This window comes from Nansenia antarctica (assembly GCF_963989245.1).
Source record: "Nansenia antarctica genome assembly, chromosome: 1".
Taxonomy (NCBI): Eukaryota; Metazoa; Chordata; class Actinopteri; order Argentiniformes; family Microstomatidae; genus Nansenia; species Nansenia antarctica.
The window spans coordinates 10162859-10182540 of record NC_137674.1 but is presented as its reverse complement, the minus strand read 5'-3'; the positions used below and the strand labels follow the sequence as shown (position 1 = coordinate 10182540).

At 39.7% G+C, this 19682-nt stretch overlaps 3 protein-coding genes across 3 annotated transcripts in view; 2 read left to right on the top strand and 1 right to left on the bottom strand.

Moving 5' to 3' along the window:
- echs1 (enoyl CoA hydratase, short chain, 1, mitochondrial) overlaps positions 1-22 on the top strand; it is a 418160-nt gene extending 418138 nt beyond the window's left edge. The window contains exon 9 of the transcript XR_013937789.1: positions 10-22. The gene's annotated coding sequence lies outside the window, so the exon portion shown is untranslated. The remainder of the gene's footprint in view (positions 1-9) is intronic.
- Positions 23-1257: 1235 nt separating this feature from the next.
- tmem14a (transmembrane protein 14A) lies at positions 1258-7613 on the top strand. Its single transcript, XM_080545218.1, has 5 exons — positions 1258-1366; positions 4053-4135; positions 4218-4319; positions 6514-6601; positions 6801-7613. Exons 2-5 carry the CDS (start codon positions 4060-4062, stop codon positions 6841-6843), a joined length of 309 nt encoding a protein of 102 aa, XP_080401344.1. The 5' UTR covers positions 1258-1366; positions 4053-4059; the 3' UTR covers positions 6844-7613.
- Positions 7614-10864: 3251 nt separating this feature from the next.
- Positions 10865-17018, bottom strand: LOC308157470 (serine/threonine-protein kinase ICK-like). Its single transcript, XM_080531026.1, has 13 exons — positions 16819-17018; positions 16257-16311; positions 15119-15240; positions 14945-15024; positions 14698-14836; positions 14390-14555; positions 13815-13982; positions 13222-13611; positions 12909-13114; positions 12686-12828; positions 12286-12399; positions 11988-12095; positions 10865-11804 (listed from the first exon to the last, which is right to left on the bottom strand). Exons 1-13 carry the CDS (start codon positions 16917-16919, stop codon positions 11653-11655), a joined length of 1944 nt encoding a protein of 647 aa, XP_080387152.1. The 5' UTR covers positions 16920-17018; the 3' UTR covers positions 10865-11652.
- Positions 17019-19682: the final 2664 nt, after the last annotated feature.

Sequence of the window (19682 nt, the reverse complement as noted above, 5' to 3'; positions counted from 1 at the left end):
TCTCATCAGCACCTTTTAAATACTACCTCCGCCTATGCGTTAGAGAAGAATGTCTTTGAAATATTTCCCAACATGGAATGAGATTAGACAATATTTTCTAACTGAAAAGTTATTCTTACTTTACTGTTTGTATATTAATTCAATTTGATTTATTTTGTATCTTCTAATGTAATCAACAATGCACTGCTAAGAAGGTTTATGAAATTGTGCTGCTCTTATCCTTGGATACTTGACCCTTATAAGTATAATGTACTTTGTATTCTGTAATGACCTACAAGTCTCAATAGCTGGCACTTATTATTTTGTTTTGTTAATCTATTGTTAATAGATTTAAACCTGATCTGAAACCATACAAATATACAATGATCCAATCATGCTTGTTTTCATTTGTTTTTTCATTTGTACTTATAATAGAAATAAAGAAATGATTACAATATTTACACACACCCCTTTCACATCATTTTTTATAGACATTTAGTCGGACCCAGGTAGCGAACCCGCGGTCTTCGGGGGATGTCCATGCTGAAGTTGACCAGACTGATACATATGTCCATGCTGAAGTTGACTAGACTGATGCATATGTCCATGCTGAAGTTGACTAGACTGATGCATATGTCCATGCTGAAGTTGACCAGACTGATGCATATGTCTATGCTGAAGTTGACCAGACTGATGATGCATATGTGCATGCTGAAGTTGACCAGACTGATGCATAATGTGCATGCTGAAGTTGACTAGACTGATGCATATGTGCATGCTGAAGTTGACTAGACTGATGCATATGTGCATGCTGAAGTTGACCAGACTGATGATGCATATGTCCATGCTGAAGTTGACTAGACTGATGCATATGTGCATGCTGAAGTTGACTAGACTGATGCATAATGTGCATGCTGAAGTTGACCAGACTGATGCATATGTCCATGCTGAAGTTGACCAGACTGATGCATATGTCCATGCTGAAGTTGACCAGACTGATGCATATGTCCATGCTGAAGTTGACTAGACTGATGCATATGTCCATGCTGAAGTTAACTAGACTGATGCATATGTCCATGCTGAAGTTGACTAGACTGATGCATATGTCCATGCTGAAGTTGACCAGACTGATGCATATGTGCATGCTGAAGTTGACTAGACTGATGCATATGTCCATGCTGAAGTTGACTAGACTGATGCATATGCGAATATATTAACAAGTTAAAAGGCTGTGGAAGTGCCAGTACAATCCAGGCCGCGCATGCGCAGTGCGGGCCATCGATGGCCAGTTACTTCCTTGAGCTTTGGAGTGACGATAATGACCGCGGCGTAGCCCAGCTTGTTTTGATACACTACTAGCGAATATAAAAACCACATCAAACACCAGGTATGTTCGTATTATTCTTATGAGTAATATTGATAATAGTATTATTTGATATCATTATTCATGCATTGCACAAGCAGCTAGCTGATCAGTGCAGCGATGTGTGTCCTAACCTAGCCACTGTACACACAGATGCCTTGGACATGCAGCCAGTGTTTAGCCCACATGTGTTACGCTCGTGCTTGAATGTGTGTGCATAGGTCATAATATTATTAGATGTGTGCATAGGTCATATTATATTAGATGTGTGCATAGGTCATATTATTATATTAGATGGAATACGAACCTAAGTCCAGCTGCATCTCTCCATCGCTCAGTTCTGATAAAGGATGCATCTAGGATCCAACACTCTTTTCATGTAAACAGCTTATCTTTCTCACTTAACCCTCCGGTTGTGTTCCCGGTCAAATCTGACCGAGAGCAACTTCATCAATCATACATATTGTGTTTTACATTTGATTGCCTCAAGGCCTTATGATATCCTCCACACTAGGCATTTGAACATATAAAATAGCTGACTAACCACTGGCATTGAATTTTGAGGTTTTAGTCAACTTTGTAACATCGGTGGTGTTCCCGGTCAAAAATGACCGCCATAGGAAATGAATGGATAACACAAGTTGTAACAAGCTACAACATTCCAGGATGTATCAGACCTGTTCAAATACCTCATATATAAAGTTTGACACATTTCAAACTAAACAATTAGGTGTTTGTTATGGGAACCCTTCTCTTTCCCGTGCTTATTTGCCCATCCGAACCAGACCTAATTGGTCTGAATTTGATGTGCATATAATGCAGAATAATCTGTTCTTTATTTAAGGTGTGGTTCACCTGGGGTGAAAGAGAAGGGTTCCCATAACTCTGGAAGGTATGGTTCTGATGGACACATAAGCACGGGAAAGAGAAGGGTTCCCATAACTCTGGAAGGTGAGGTTCTGATGGACACATAAGCACGGGAAAGAGAAGGGTTCCCATAACTCTGGAAGGTGTGGTTCACCTGGGGTGAAAGAGAAGGGTTCCCATAACTCTGGAAGGTGTGGTTCTGATGGACACATAAGCACGGGAAAGAGAAGGGTTCCCATAACAAACACTGAAATGTATCAAACGAAACAGGTGTTTGTTATGGGAACCCTTATCTTTCCCGTGCGTATATGCCCATCCAGTTATTCAGGTTAACCAATAGTCTACATTGTTTATGTCTCATAACATTTTGCACAGTATATGTTGAGATGTTGAAGAACTGATCCAATGTGTTGTTTGGCAGAGATATATAGAGTTTCAGGGTGTAACTGGCCTTCTTATTTGAAATTCTAAAAAACGGAAATGAAATATTCAATTTCTACTGTGTATTTAGTCACATTACAGTAATTTGGTCATATCTATGTTCATTAACATCTCACAGGTCTCAGCTTTCACCAGGTACCAAATTTAGCAAATCTGACCATGTAGTTTTGGAGATATGAAGCAGTTAATCAGACCGGTCTAATTAGACCGGGAACACCAAGGATGGGGGGGCAAACATGAACACAACCGTGAGAAATGATTTTTAAACATTGACTTCATATTTCAATGTACCAGGGGCGAAGGAATAACGAGGGGAGCAGTATTCAGCTGAGAAGAGAAAATATCACTCAAGTGGAAGTGGAGTTAACATGAACTGCTTAGAGGGTTACAGTGGGGTATAAAAATGTGGGCACCCCTGGTTTAATGTCTGTTATAATTAATCTCCAAGTGATTGAAAAGCAAACCTTAACACTAAATGCTACAAAGTTAAACATGACTAGCTGACCGGGTTCCAAAATGTTTGCACACAGCCTTTTCCCTTGTTTTATTAGTTTGAAACTGTAAAAAAAAAAAATATATATATATATATATATTATTAATCTTGCTTTAAAATGTGATGAAATGTGTAATGTTTAACTTTGTTTGAGAGTGGGTATATACCTTTATCCAGTCCCCAAAAAAGTCAGGTTGACTGATTTGTTATTGTTTGAATCCCTGACTGCACCTTTTGATTCAACTGACGCCAACCCTGCCATACATACCTTTTCTAACCCTCCTACTGTACTTACTGTATTGAGAAGAGAAAGAGAAAGAGAAAGAGAAATCGGACCTTGATGGTATTGGGTTGTCCAATATCCCAAATTAGACTTTTCCTACAGACATAGCCCTCAAAACCCTTGGGATGTGTCTCAATTCTCTACCCTTCCACTGCACCTGGGTGTGAAAGCATGGGGTTGGTGTAAGATTGACTGCAATGTGCATAACACTGATGGGAAATAGGGATGTAAGCACAGGAATTTGTGTGGATACCCAGATGAGCGCTTTGCTTTCACCCCTCATTTGGAGTGTTTTAATAATTATAGTTTGTGGACAGCTAGGACAATGCTCAATATCAGAATCAGAATGTAAGTATATTCGCACAGACAGGAAATTGACTTGGTGTGGTCGGTGCATAGGACATAAAGATAAAAAACAACAATATAATAATACATAATAAAAATGTAATAAACAACAATATATAAGCAAAACATATCCGGGGTACTGTCTGTCCAGTGCAGATTTAGCTGGGAAAAGAGACTGGAGTGGGTGGTTTAAAGGAAAGGTTTCAAAGAGGCCATGTCATACTGGACATCATTGCTGGCAAATACGCCTATAGTTCTCATCATATCTCTCTGTTCCACAGCACTACAATGGCAATTGATTGGCTTGGATTTGGCTATGCTGCCGCCATCGCCTTCGGGGGATTCATGGGTTACAAGAGAAGAGGTAGGATCCTCCAGTTCAGCAGCTCATGATAAAGCCATATGAATATCAACATTCAACATCTGTTCTTTATTGCATTGTTTAGGCAGTATGATGTCACTGATAGCGGGGCTATTCTTTGGCAGCATATCCGCCTATGGGGCCTTTGCGATATCGATGGACCCAAGCGACATAAAGGTCTCCATATGTAAGTGTGCATGCAGTTATGAATTGGAATATTAGATTTATTTAAGTTAGTCTCATTGAGGTCAAATCTACTTTACAAGAGAGACCTGGTCCAAGACAGCAGCACCATCAGTGTTACAAACATACACACATAGATTTCAGAACAGTAGCCTAGTTCAAAAAGCGGTATAAAAACATGGTTTTCACCAGGTACGAGGAGGAAGAAGGGCTTTGACAGTCACCAGGGCCCTATTCCACGAAGCACGATTATATTCTAATCCGCGATAATGTTCTAATCGGCGATAATTTTATCTTGCGTTCGGTTCCATCAATGTGGCTCAAATAATTCGCTGTTTGGTTGCTATGCGTTATGAGTTATATGAGTTATTCTGGTCGCGAGCAGGCTAAGAGGTTGGTTTAGGTAATACGTGCGTCAAAATTGTCTCACAGGCGGAAACTATATCCCGAACGACAGTTCCATCAAGTGTCTTTTAGGCGGTGCCCCGCGGTGGTGTAGCGGTCTAAGCACTAGCCACTAGTGCAAGCTGCCCAACGGAGACTGGGATCGAATCCCAGCTCGCCAGATCCGGATATGACCGGGGCACACACAGGGAGCGGCATATTGAGCGACCGCTCCCGAGGGCGGTATAGGAATAGTTCCGGACAAGGATCCGTCGCGCAACACCGCCCCCTGGGTGCCGGAATAACGGTGCTGGGCTCGAGGAGCCAGTCAGCTAGTCTGCCTGGCGGCCTCCTCTGGGACTGCCGGCCACGGGGTCGTGCGGCGGATCCTACGCAATAGGCAGGGGATAATTGGATGCTAGGTTGGGTTCAATTGGCTACCAAATTGGGTGAAAAAGGGGATAAAATCTGAAAAAACAATTTTAAATAAAAAGTGTCTTTTAGGAAATATTAGTTCCCACTGTTTACGAGATAGATAGATAGATTTTTTTTTACATTTAACCGAAGCCTTCATGCAAAGGCTTCAAACACCATTGTAATCGTGTCAGTTCTTGTAAATTAGCCTGCACCATAATTTTATAGCCTACATACTTTTTTAGATTAGATTTTAGATTAGATTCAGACAACGAAATGCAATAAAAAGTGTGTCTGAAGAGGGATTTGAACCACCGACTTAAAATGACGAATACATACTATGGCAGCGGTCGATACCACTAGGCCATTGTGACGGTATGACGGCCGTAGCCTGCTGCTGATATCACCACAGTAGTAAATATTCATTTATTAAAATATGAACATATAACAATAACTGGGGCTAGTATGACCTACGCATTTAATCAGTCAGCAATTTCTTGCCAAACCATTTCCCTCGCCTTGTTAATTGCGGCAGTATTGCACTATTTTACATCTTATTTTTCCGTCTTCATAAAGATCAATAATTCGGAATGCTGCGCAAATGTAGGACCCCTGCAGAGTGCAGTATCTTCATTTCGACAGATCGACTCTTCAGGGCTCTTTATGTCTGCGTGCACACGCCTATATCGAGGATTTCTAAGCCGGTGTTCTGTGAACACTCATGACACAAGCCTGATCCTCGTTTGAGGAATCACCTGAGGCTTGAATTCCAATCCCGAGTTGCCTGATCGCCTGATTTATTTTAATCGCCGATATACTAATCAACGTTAGTGGAACGGCCCCCAGGTGTTTTCACGGATTATTTGTTTATTTACATTATTTGTTTTCTATTGTTGGTAAATATGTAAATACGTAAATAAATTTGATTTAATTTAAAAAATATTATATTAATATTGAAGTTAACTGTAGATTATTAATTATTAATCTCTGAGTATTGGAGAAGGGGTAGGATTAAATAAGCTTATGCTTCTTCCTACTCCTTTTCGGACATGTTAAGTTAATAGTGTTTATTTTATTTTATTTTTTATAACTATTTTATTTTTGATCTTGTCTTTGCAAAAAAAAAAAAAAACATGTTCGAAATAAAGCTTTCATATCATATCATATCATACATACCCCTTTATTACAGACATAGACATACTACACATATAAAACATTACATACACAAATTACAGACATACACAGAAAAGCTACATTACAAACAGTATATGCAAAGGTCTCCAGCTGTGTGACACCTTGATGACCATCACCTTGATGGTCAGTTAGCACTCAATTTAGGAATTATAATCTAACATCTCAAAAATGTATTTGAACATCATCCTTTCCCCCCCTTTCTTCAGTTGCCTCGGGAGCACTAACAGTTGTGATGGGATTGAGATTCAAGAAATCTGGAAAATTAATGCCCGCTGGAATTATGGCAGGACTAAGGTGAGAATCAGACTTACTAATAGGGCACATAGGTCAACAACACTTTACATGTTTAGTGTGATTTTTGTAAATGTGTCTTATTCAATTTCATTGTATTTCTCTATTTTATCAATATATGTAGTAATTGAACCCTCATGTTTATTGGACATTGGACGTTTATTATCATGACAAGCTATCATGTCACTTTTTTTCTTTACAGTTTGCTGATGGTCCTGCGACTTCTGTTCCTGTTGTTGGTGTGATTGAAAAAAACACAAAAGTTTAGCACAAAAAAGTGTGCTCCAGACAGGTTCAAGAAAATGCTCAACGGATTTTCAACCCATGTTTGAAAGGGATACCACCCCATAGGCATACTGATTGTGCTTAACTATCAAGCAGATTTAGCGTTTGTAATCATACAAAATGTTTGTAATTTTTTTGGCAAGCAATAACTTGAATGATGTTGTTCATGCTGCCTATATTTGTATAGCTGTTTTTTACACTGTACTCAACAGGGTTGGGGGTTAATTCGACTTTACATGAAATTCAAATTCAAAAAATGGATATCAAAAACGTTTTCAGTTGTTCAAGAAGTATCCTATTTGCAATCATTGAATACTCCTGAATTGAAATTGAATTGACCCCACTTCTCAAGTCAAAAACTATGCCTTGTGTAGGTGACGTAACAGTACAAACAACTAATGTTTGCTTGATTAACAATTAGATGCTTTTTGGCTGGTGAGAGAAGAATCATGATTCTTAGTTGTCTCTTGTTCGTCTCTTGTTCATAATGTAATGATAGTCTTTAAAACTATAACATGATTAGATAAGATTAAATTAATTCTCTATCATTGTAATGCATTGTATGAATTGAATGGAATGAATTATTATAATAAAAATGCACTACATAATGTTATAACATCGAAAAACAAGTGACGTTTAGTTCCGCTATTACGTAACATTATGCTGACTGTATTTGACTACAATATATTACAAGCAATGATTTACATATGGAAATAATAAAAACATATTTTTGCTCAACTTTAAAGTGCATTCTACTGAGATGTGAGCGAGTTTTGTGACCCAGTTTTTCCCGACTTCATCAGGCTGAGGCTTCCTCTGGCTGCCAGGCTGCAGGAACTTATTAATGGAGGGCAGGCCTTTTATCCTCGCCTGAAAAGCCTGAAAACTATTCACAACCATTTAAAAATCCATCAACCAAGGACCAGGGTATCCACACAGACAAATATTTACCTTAGGGAATATGGAGAGTATTGTAGGATATTTCTCCTCCAACATCAAGGTGATTTCAAGTAATTCGACATTTGCAAAGCTCAGCTGACTGCCCACCAGGTATTGGGAACCAGAGACCGCCTCAAAAGCACAAACCTTAATATTCTTTAGACTGAATATCTGTAAAATACTCCCAAGTAGTATAGACCAGACTTATGGGCAGAGATCTGTGCCACTAGAATCTGAATCTGAATTACTGACTTTGAATTTGAATTGCTCAATTTGAATATTTTTTTTTACTTTGAATCACATATTTTGAATTTGTACAGTGCCATGTAACTGAACACACTACTTATTAATCAATGTTCGCCATGTGCATAATGTATACATGCCATGTGCATATTGTACACTCTATGTGCATTTATATTATTGCATCATTTAAATATGTTCTTTGGATGGAACACTGATCTCATAGAATTCCTGTTTCCTGGGGAACAAGGAAACAAGATACTGTATTTAAACAGCATTAAAGACTGCATTTTTGTACAACAAGAAGTCCAAACAGAATTGCACAGAAACACAAAAAGTCCAATAGACTTGGTTGTGAAGATAATGCAAGGTAAAGTTACACCTATTGTTGAATCTAAGTGAACTGAATGTTATCCTCTGTTTATGCAAAAAATATATGAAAATAGTTCACTGTATGCATCACTTTTGCTGATATATTCAAAAGCAGTTAGCTATGCTGTCTTGGATCTCACACGAGCTTGATATTTAGCATTCTGTTACTGTTGCAACAGCCGGAAACCAGCAGGGGGCGTCATGTGGCGAGGTAGACCCTCTGTTCATCCTCAAAAAAAGTCACAACCGCTGAGATGGTGATTTTCAAAAGCACATGACCAGGTTGCTTGTTTAGGTTGCTAGGTTGCTTGGTTGCATACATGACTCACTCATTTAGGTCATTCCCTTACAGCTTGTATTTCCCTGCTATGTAGTTCAGGACAGCCTTGACTACAACTGTTTTTCATACTGCGTAGCCAACTTGTACAGAGACAGTCAGAATAAGTAAATATGGTGGAAAAAGTAATTATAGTTTAGGCATGCTAGGGTTGGTTGCTGCAATTTGGAAGCATTTCAGTTCACGTAATATGTGGACTTGCAATTCTAAAATGTCGTTATTAAGTTATTCTGCTGATGTATAGTGATCTTGCAAATAAGAGAGTGCGTTTGAACTCTTCCAAGCCAGTCGTGATGAATAAAGTAGACTTCAACCTAGTTCCAGGGGTGTATTAATTAATTAACCTAAACCTGTACAACGTTGCAGACGTACATTTATTGTAGAACAGAGTGTCACAGTAAATAACGTTGCATGCTTTGACGTAAAACGTCTAGATGCCTAGATATGACACAAGTCGTGACGTTAGAATTATAAGGTTCTATCTCAATTTTTGGTCAAAATTGAGTTTTTTACATAATCTAATCCATTAGGTGTTCCTTAATGCCTGTGTTATTTTTTTAAATGTTGACATTTTTGAGTTAGTAATTAATAAAATACAAAGGTTCCATCTCACAAAACATAATGGAATGTAAAAATGTTGACGCTCAATATCTCTGAACTGCCCTAAACGGAGATAGAACCTTATCCTTCTAAGCTCACGAAGTAGCAACGTTATGTAACCGTGCCCGCTGAGTTTTGGCCAATGGGAGAAAGGACGATTTGCATTATCTGCAAAGCATTATGGGCAATTGGACGATACTGAAACGAAATTAAGTACAATACATAATTCACTGTTACCACGCATTTACTTTTACACTTTTTATGGCTTAAAGAATACATAGAGTAGTATCAGGCAAACTCCATTATTACAACCAGTACTGTAAGAGCTTACAACATTACGGGGTTTATAAGACTACGGACATGCGTAGTACATCGGATGTGAGGGCGATCTGCGAGCGACATCTGTCACCCCATTGATCGCTAGGGTTGATTCGGCTGATCTGGCTGGCTAGGCGGGTGTCCCCTTCCTCCCTCACCGCTCCATGTGCGTCCCTCCCGAAGCCCCGCGCTCGGTGGAAGAGGACGATCTCCCCGGCGGACGAGCATCGTGTCTGGTATAGAAGTAGCTGCACTCCCCTGCTAGAACCTCCAAACAAGCTCAAGGCCCATTTGTAGGAGAAACGTAGGGAAGTCAAGCTCCAAGACTTCAAACACATCCAAATGAGGCACTGCACGTGGCAGTCTGCCTTCCTTTTCCCCTTTTTTTTAAATTGCAGTTCTAAATGTAGTTCTCTCTATCTCCACTATCACATATTATGTGGTAATAATCACCATATTATGATCACATCCACTATCACATATTATGTGGTAATAATCACCATATTATGATCATCATCATATTATGTGGTAATAATCATATTATGTGGTAATAATCACCACTATCACTATCACATATTATGTGGTAATAATCACCATATTATGATCATATTATCATATTATGTGGTAATAATCACCATATTATGATCATCATCATATTATGTGGTAATAATCACCACTATCACTATCACATATTATGTGGTAATAATCACCATATTATGATCATATTATCATATTATGTGGTAATAATCACCATATTATGATCATCATCATATTATGTGGTAATAATCACCACTATCACTATCACATCCACTGTCACATATTATGTGAGTAATTTGATGTCTTTGTAACTAATGTAGTTCTCTCCACATCCACTATCACATATTAATGCAAGTCATTGGATGTCTTTGTAACTATTTATTACATTTACTATGTTACCTTGAGGTTGGCCATCATATGGTGCCCCTGCCACTTGAGCAGGCTAACCTGTTGACATCAAGGGATTATGCCAAAAGATTAATTTATGTTTCGCGGTGTTAAGGACATAAAAAGTATTTGAAGTACTCTTCTTCTTCTACTTAAAAATAAAGAAACACAATTTAAGTATATCCACCTATACGTTTATTGAATAGAAAAACAAATACAGAAATTATGTAAAATACATTACCTACTGATTGTTCAAAAACAGTTGTAAAAAATAAAATAAAATATCAATACAGTACCACATAGATAACATTTCAATGGAATTTGGTAACTGGTAGTGACAGTATGTACAATTTAGTCCAGCAGTAAGATACACCAAGACCAAATATTTTCTAATACATCACTTAATCAACTTAGCTCAGAGTGCTAGTTAATTCATGCCAAAAAGAATACTGTTGTCAATAGTTTGAGTGATTTATTCTGCTGAGTTCTTAGTGTACTTTTGAAAAACATTAGGGAACAATGGAAAACAATATTAAACACAATGCATGATGACAAACGTCATGATTTGTGCATTAAGCAAAAACTGCTTTAACCTCCCCACAAACAATTGGTAAACAAATCAACATAACATGTTTATGTGTCTAAATGTCACAGTGAAACTTGAAAATATAAAATGCATATAGACGTTCCGTAACTGTAAATGCTCGTAAATTCTTGTAAATTCAAACATGGAATGGTTTTACAAAATGTATGGAATGGCATCCTCTGAAGGGAGTAACAATGAAAAAACATAGGGATTTTGTCACATGACACAATAAAAGGTAATCCTTAAAATGTGATGATACTTTTGTGTGCATTTAGCCATACACATACATTTAAAAATACAATACACAATATATACACAGTATAATACAAAAACAAATATTATTGCTGTTTAACATGTATGTACATACTTTGATAATACAACATGTGTTTTTTCCTGTAACTTGGGGTCATAGTTCACATGTCTGTTCTAGGCTGTGTCACCCTAGAGAAGCCACTAGCGGTGTCCATATTTAGCTGACCAGTCGGTCCGCCCATGGATGGGTTGTACAGGGGGGCGAGGCCGTAACCCTGGGGTACTCTTGGTGGGTGAGGACACGTAGGATGAGCCACCCATCTGACTTCTGCTAGACCTCCAGGTTGCATAATCTGTGACAGAAGAGACAATACAGAACCAAACATATGGACCAAACATTAATCAGACTTAGTTTACCTGTATTTATAGAAAGGCTAAAAGAATAATAATCTAAAAGAGAAGGGACTAAAACAAAATCCACATTTGTTTGGGATATATGGTTGTCTTATACTATAGTATTAAAAATGTTAACTCACTTGATGCTGTTGAGTCCACTCCGGGTGGGAGTTGCACTCTTTGGCCAGCAGAGCCAATCTCTTTTTTGTAGTAGGATGGTACATATCCACTTGGTAATGTATTTGCACCTGCAACCAGGCCAACAAAGAAAATAAGTCAAATATAACAGTATGCACACATTGCCGAGTCACTGACATAATGTTACAGCACAAGGGAGAACATTCATAGTCCACATACAATTTTCCAGTTGCCTCATTAATTTGGTATTGAGGCAGATCTCCCTCCCCAATAAAATAGATTGGACAGCTGTGATCATACCGTGGGTGATTCTGTTTGGAAGAGTCCCGCCAACAGGAATACTGCTGCCCCACAGGTTACCTCCGCTGAAGTCTTTGTTTGAATTTATTGCCATGTTATTTTTTGTACTTAACCCTGAAGGGGGAAGATAAGAGATTATACAGTAAAGGTTCACCATGAGTACGCAACATCAGCCCCTCCTGCTTATCTAGTAGAGTTGAATCATAAATGGTAGACTAATGGAGTGCAAAGTTGACTCTGGCCATACTGCTTTGCCTTAGGTGAAAAACAGTTGCTGTTCTAATTAGCCACAGAGAATTCCCTTGTACTATGGAACATTTTTAAGATTGGCCCCATTTTATGAAGCAGATTTTGCTTATGATAATTTAAATATATATATTTTTTTTTTAATACTTCATACCTGGTAAATATCTTGACTGTTTCAAGTAATGTTGTTTGGCGGAGGCTGTCCTTGATGGCTCCTGGTAAGTCATTGACTTATTAAGATTTAAAGGCGCTTCATCCTTGCCATTAGGGCGGCTGAAATCTAGAACCTTTCCGTACCTGAAAGATACAACAGACATTAGGACTTCTTCAGACAAAATAAGACGTATGACTCCAAGGCGCCCCGCAGAGAGTCTCACCTACTCAGCGTCTCCTCTTCCTGCCTCAGCTTTTCACTAGAAAAGTTAGTTTTGCCAAGAACACTCAAAGAGGACAGCTCACTATCCTCGAAATCGTCCCAGTCGTCACCCTTGAGGAGTCCTGTGCCGTGGCCCCAACGCCGCCGGCCACCCTTAGATTTCAGCTGATGGCTTAAGAAGTTTGCATTCTCAGCCTCCTGGGTCAGCTGGCAAAAAAAAAAGTCAAGAAATTGTCAGTCAGATTGCCACGTCTACTGTAACTGTTAGCCCTGGTTTCAGTCACCAATCAGGCTGGTGGTGGGTGAACACTCACCTGGCTCTGGACACCCTTGTCAGTGATGTAAGGGAAGCGGGTTTGTGAGGCTCTCTCAGTCTCCTGCGGCTTCACAGTGCAGACGGGCTGCTCTCGCAGCAGCTCAGCGTGCCTCTGGTACCCTGGGGCAGGGTTGAGGGTCGGGGTCAGAGCTGCTGCTGCTGGCTGGATCTGTTGCAGGGATCTGGAGGGGGAGCAATGCTGATTTGGGGGTCCAGGCTGGGGAGGGGGCACTGGTTTGAGCAGCAGTGGTTGCTGCTGCAGTTGCTGCTGTGGTGGTGGTGGTAGCGGCTGTGCAGGTAGAGGACCTGGCTGAGGCCTGCCCTGTTCCAGGATTTGCTGTGGAGTGCCCAACGCCTGACCCGCGTAGAAGTAAGAGTACCTGAGAGCCTACAGACGGAGAGATTATTTTATCTTTTTAGGAGTCCTAAGTCAGACATATTCCAAAGATTAGTATGGAATGCCAAGTGGTAAAAATGAAAAATCTAACATAGCTTTGGATCTATTAGCGCTAGCTTATTTAACTATGTGGTCTGAGCACTAAATAGCATTTACAGTTGGTAATACAGATACAAGGTCCCAGGTGTTTTTACCTGGCCAGAGGGTGGCCTCTTCTTGGGATCCCATTGGAGCAAGTCCCTCATAAGGTGGATGGCTTCAGTACTGGCATTGGGGATCAGGCTCCGCAGGTTACTGGGGACACACTGTGGCCAGCGGAAATTCATGGCTGCCGCCAACTGGTAGCCCTCAGGCCAATCATTCTAGAGATAGTTAGACACTATGATTATTGAACTGCTTGATTTCTGGAACAGGTGTGGATCTACCGTGGTGTGCAATGTTCAACCCCGCAATTTAACTGTTGTTCCCCCCTGTTCCCCTCCTGTGCCGCCATCTGAAAATAACATGGATCCGCCCCTCTGGAAGTAGTACAGATGGTTTAGCATTCCTAGAATGTTTACGCCTAATCATTTTCAAAGTAAACATTGAGAAGAAGTATGTTACTCCAAAAGAACATTACGCAACACTTATGGCCAAGTGAGATTAAGTCAGATTTAATTCATGAATTTGAGAATATAGTGACAAATGTGTCATGCCGATGTGATTTGTTATACCAAAACGGGAGAGTGCAGTAACAGTTCTGACCCGACGAGAAAAAGCAACGGACTACCTTCTTGGGCGTTCCTAAGACTTGGCAGATCTTGAATATGGTGTCCACTTCGCTGGAGCCAGGGAACAGAGGCCTGAGGGTGTAGAGCTCCGCCATGATGCAGCCCACGGCCCACTGGTCTATGGGGGAGCTGTATGAGATGGACCTCAGTAGCACCTCTGGAGCTCTGTACCTGAACAGAGGGGAAGGGACCATATAAGACTACGGGTGGTTTAATCCTACTAACAAACACAGCAAATGTACATGTATGAGTGAGATTCATAAACTGAGATTCAAGAGTCCTTATGACGCTCTGTGAGCTTTAATACACCAACCATCTCGTTGAAACATAGTCTGTGTATGGTGGTCGAGATCGTATCTCGCGGGCGAGTCCAAAGTCTGCTATTTTCACAAGCTCTGGTCCCATGCACAGAAGATTCTCAGGCTTCATATCCCTGTGAAAAAATCCTTTAGGAGAAATGAAAAGGTTAACATACAGAAGAGATAACTAGAAACAGTTGAAACAGTACACTATCATAATTAATTTAAAAGATACATTTACAAATAATGTCATACCATGCTTATGGATGAACGCCATTCCCTGCAGTATCTGGAACATAATATTTCTAACGGCAGATTCAGGAAACAGCCGTGTCCTGTGACATGAATCAAAGAGCAAAACAGCATGAGCCATGATTTTTAGGCTTTGGCTATGTGAATGAAACAATGAACAAAAAACGATATATTTACCTCTCTTTCATCAATTGGTACAGGTTTTCCTTCATGTATTCAAATATGAAGTACAAGTGGTCATTTTCCCGTATAACCTCCTTTAGTTTGACCACATTGGCATGGTTGAGTTTCTTCAATGACTGAAAGAAGAATGGAACAGATTAGATGGGCCCACGGTGATCATTTATACAAGACAAGAACAAATAAGAGGCAAAAGGAATGGGTTCAAAATAATGGCCATGGCCCCCTAAAAAACGCATCATTTGTTGCTGAAAATGTCAAAATATTGTGTGGTGAACGACTGGTAATGTGCAGCCATTAGTGATTAGTTGATGATCATTTTCAACTGAAGTGAAGGCAAAAAATCAGGGCAGACCACAGTTAAGAGGGGGATGGAGAGGGACTTTTTCCCATGCATTGGAGAGATCTAGATTTCACCATGCCATAGTGTTCAGTAAGGGGAAAGTCATTATGGGATACTAAGGTATTTGTGGTGGGACATGCTATGTACAGCAGCACTAATATTGTAACTAAGAAGACCCCTTGCTCAAGGACTCGCTTCTTCTATGGCTGCTCTGCTCCTTTGGATTCAAGCTCTAGGCAAGGAAAGTCTGGGTCAGGGAGGAGAGCTAGAAAGGTCAAATCCAAGGCCACACACAAGAGTCACCTTCTATTCTTTGTGCTGGTTTCTGTGGTTCTGAGCTGTGATGGAATTTAAATACGGTCTGAACAGGTTTGGACAAAAAACAGTAAAACAGATGAAACATTAGACAATAAAAATACCCCATAGTTATGGCAACAGCTACAGACAGTGCACAAATGGGCAGAAATACTCAGATGGGGGGAGGTCTATTTTAATGAGACCCCTCTGTTATGTAGGAAAGAGAGGCAAATCTGAAAGACTTGTTGAATCACAGGTTTTCTGAAATAGGCAGCCCACAAAAAACTGAATGGGTTGTTTTATTTTGCAGTTTGTGTGTTAGTAGGCCCATCAAAGACCCATGTGTATGTGCACAAGCACTGACAATGTTTGTTTTTCCTAATATGGGAGCTTTAAGTCAAATATCAGCTTCAGGATCTGAATTAGTATTCATTCATTTGCTGTCAACGTATCTGTAGTGTGGATGGTTAGGGAAATATTGTTAGGTAGACATACTTTGACTTCACGAAGATTCATGCATTCTTCCCAGGAGTAGAACTTCCGCTTCATTCTGAAACAAATATACAGTACTTTATTGATTATTTTCTCCAATGCGTTTTAGGTTTCTTTAGAGAAGTATGCTTTTGAACCACTTGGAGTAGTTAGCCCTGTTTGTCAGATTATATTGAAACTCATTATAAGCAATCAGTTGTGCCTATGTGTTGGTAGTACATTATTGAAAACAGGCCTATGACGAGGATTGATTTCAATCTCATGAGCACCAATATCCATGGTGATTTATGAAACTAGTCTGCCCCACCCCCACATCTATACTTACTGCCAAAGCTATAAATAGAAACCTTGAGGCTTTTATGATGCAGCCCAAAGGGATCTAACAGATGTCTGTTTTGCAATCAGCCAAACGGGAGGGCGTGTCCTCAGTGCACTACCGTTCAACGACATCTGCCCTTACCAGCTGTGGGAGGGGCCACTAGATAATGCCATTCATGGTGAAACCTGGCTTAGCCATCAGCACATTTTGTTATTTAAAATGTTGTAGTAACAATGTCCCACTCACTTCTTTATGGCAACTAGTTCCCCTGATTCCAGGCTGCGGCCGAGGATGACCGAGCCATAGGTTCCATCCCCGAGCTGCCTGAGTGTGGTGTATCTATTCATGATGATCCTCGTCCCTCACCATCCTCTGGGGGCAGATCACATTCACAATATGCTGAAGCGGGGAAAGGTGGCTACCTCCTGCTGTTGAGTGCAACCAGATTTTCCTGTGACAACAGCAGTGGATCACAGGAACAACTGGGGGACTCATGTTGTCAAAGGCTTGCCTCCTCCTAAGAAAAGAGGGGGACACACACACACACACACACACAATTCCAGTGATAATTTCAAATAATTTCAGATGAAATAGGCTCTTTACTTTTTTCTCTCAAATGTATTTAATAGCCCATGTCATGTGACTATGCTGATGTTCACTGACACTGCGATCAGTCACTTCACTGTACGATAACAGTCGTCGTCTGCATTTGTTAGTCACTTGTGAGAATTAGCAATCGACGGACAAAATACTATTGTATTTAACTTCGTTAACAAATCATGGGTTAGGGTTAGGGAAAATCATGTTTTGTAAAAAAAAAAGTAAAAAAAATGCTGCCCTCATAGAAGGGTCGTAAAAAAAAAAAAAAAAAGCTATTTGTATTCTGCTCCATGCATTGCACATGTTTTATTCGTGGCCCTACATGAAGAAAGCAGACTGATTTAGCTAAGTGCCTTTAAGCAAGTCGTGATCTTAGAATGATAAGGTTCTATCTCCGTTTAGAATGATAAGGTTCTATCTCGGTTTAGAATGATAAGGTTCTATCTCCGTTTAGAATGATAAGGTTCTATCTCGGTTTAGAATTATAAGGTTCTATCTCCGTTTAGAATGATAAGGTTCTATCTCGGTTTAGAATGATAAGGTTCTATCTCCGTTTAGGGCAGTTCAGAGATATTGAGCGTCAAAGTTTTTACATTCCATATAGATTATGTTTTGTGAGATGGAACCTTTGTGTTTTATGAATTACTAACTCAAAAATGTCAACATTTAACAAATAACACCACACAGGCATTAACAAACACCTAATGGATGTAAAAAACTCAATTTTGACAAAAATGGAGATAGAACCTTATAATTCTAACGTCACGAAGTCCTACTAGCAGATAGATAGTGACTCCGTCCAAACAAGTCAGCAGGTCTTCAACCATCAACCAGAAGGAACATGTCCTTTAGGCTGTAAATAGCCAGCTAGCTAACTCTAGCCTCATCCAAACGGTACCACAACAAACACAGCCAAGCAAGCATGATGAGACTATAGCCAGGGAATGAATTAGTATATTAATTATTATTATAATCAGGAAATTTCTACCTGGTTAGTGTTGTTAAAACAATAAATGAGAGTAGTGATCAGTGGCTTCATACACAAAGTGGCTAAGCTACCCAGCAATCTGAGATAGCTGTACATCCATCTCTGCCAGATGAGGGAATAAAAGCAAAGAGCAAAACTGTGGCTATGACTTAAGTTAAAGGTGTCAACATCTGTCATGTAAGAAAAAATACTCACCCTCTGCTCAACACTACATATAGTGATTTGAATATCAAATCTAAACCACTTTTGACTGAGAATCAACCCTGCCCCATTCACCTAAAGAAACCACGCACAGGCCTTCACACATCACAACAAATCACTGCCGCAGCAGCCAGGACGTGATGGTGTGTGACGTCAGACGCACTAAGAACGGAACCTCCGGTTTCAGCCTTCACAATAAAAGCAAATAGTACTCGTGACGTTAGAATTATAAGGTTCTATCTCCATTTTGGTCAAAATTTAGTTTTTTACATAATCTGATCCATTAGGTGTTTATTAATGCCTGTGTGGTGTTATTTTTTAAATGTTGAAATGTTTTAGTTAGTAATTCCTAAAATACAAAGGTTCCATCTCACAAAACATAATGGAATGTAAAAACTTTGACGCTCAATATCTCTGAACTACCCTAAACGGAGATAGAACCTTATAATTCTAAGCTCACAAAAAAGTACTGTATCCCTTCCCTGGTAGCAACATGTTTTCGTATTGTTGTGATTTGGAAATTATTGAACATAATGTGGCACGTTCTAATGCTTTGGTCCTCGTATCGGGATCCGATGTAATGATCAGACTTTTCTTTCGAAAAATGTGAATACATTTCCGCGTTGTTGAAAATCAATGACACATCGCTAGTCAACTAACACAGCTTGTTTTGTGAGCCTGCTAACAATGCAAAGTAGTGTTTACGTATAGTTAACTAGGTAGCCGTGGGGATTACTCGCCGAATCCATTGCATTGCAGTATTTTGGCTTGACTAGCGAGTTTGTGTTGTGATTCTCAACAACGTTGAAACGTAGTTCCGTGTTTCAAAAGAAAAGTCCGAACATTTTGATTGGTTGCCGACATGAGGACCAAAGCATTAGAACGTGTCACATATCATTTATTATTGAGAACAATAAGACAAGACATGTTTCACAGATAAAACTCCAAACGTTCCACTTTCTACAAATCACTGCATGGTCTTATCTGTCCACAATACCCGTTTACAGACCAGATTTGTAGGTACTTTTTAGCAAACTGGAAGTGTGGTATAACTAGTGTGACTGCCAAGGACTATCCACAGAGAAAGTTTCGTCGATCAACATACTATTCATGGGACTGTGAAGGCTTCTGCTTTGTTTTTGGGTAAGTGAGTTACATGCGTTGTTTACTAAGCTGTGTGTAGCTATGTACACGTTTGTACAGTTCTTGCCAACACGACATAGGGATAGTGGTGGTCTAGTAGTGGATAGTGAGTTGGACTTGTGATCGGAAGGTTGTGAGTTCAAATCCCGCCTGAAACCACACCACTACTAGTGTGCCC

Excerpts from the sequence above, each read along its gene's own strand:
- tmem14a (XM_080545218.1), top strand. The coding sequence starts at position 4,060 with ATGGCAATTGATTGGCTTGGATTTGGCTATGCTGCCGCCATCGCCTTC. Across the intron at positions 4,136-4,217 it reads CATGGGTTACAAGAGAAGAG|GCAGTATGATGTCACTGATA; the intron begins GTAGGATCCTCC and ends TGCATTGTTTAG. Across the intron at positions 6,602-6,800 it reads GGAATTATGGCAGGACTAAG|TTTGCTGATGGTCCTGCGAC; the intron begins GTGAGAATCAGA and ends TTTTCTTTACAG.
- LOC308157470 (XM_080531026.1), bottom strand. The coding sequence starts at position 16,919 with ATGAATAGATACACCACACTCAGGCAGCTCGGGGATGGAACCTATGGC. Across the intron at positions 16,312-16,818 it reads GAACTAGTTGCCATAAAGAA|AATGAAGCGGAAGTTCTACT; the intron begins GTGAGTGGGACA and ends TATTTGTTTCAG. Across the intron at positions 15,241-16,256 it reads TGAATCTTCGTGAAGTCAAA|TCATTGAAGAAACTCAACCA; the intron begins GTATGTCTACCT and ends TTCTTCTTTCAG.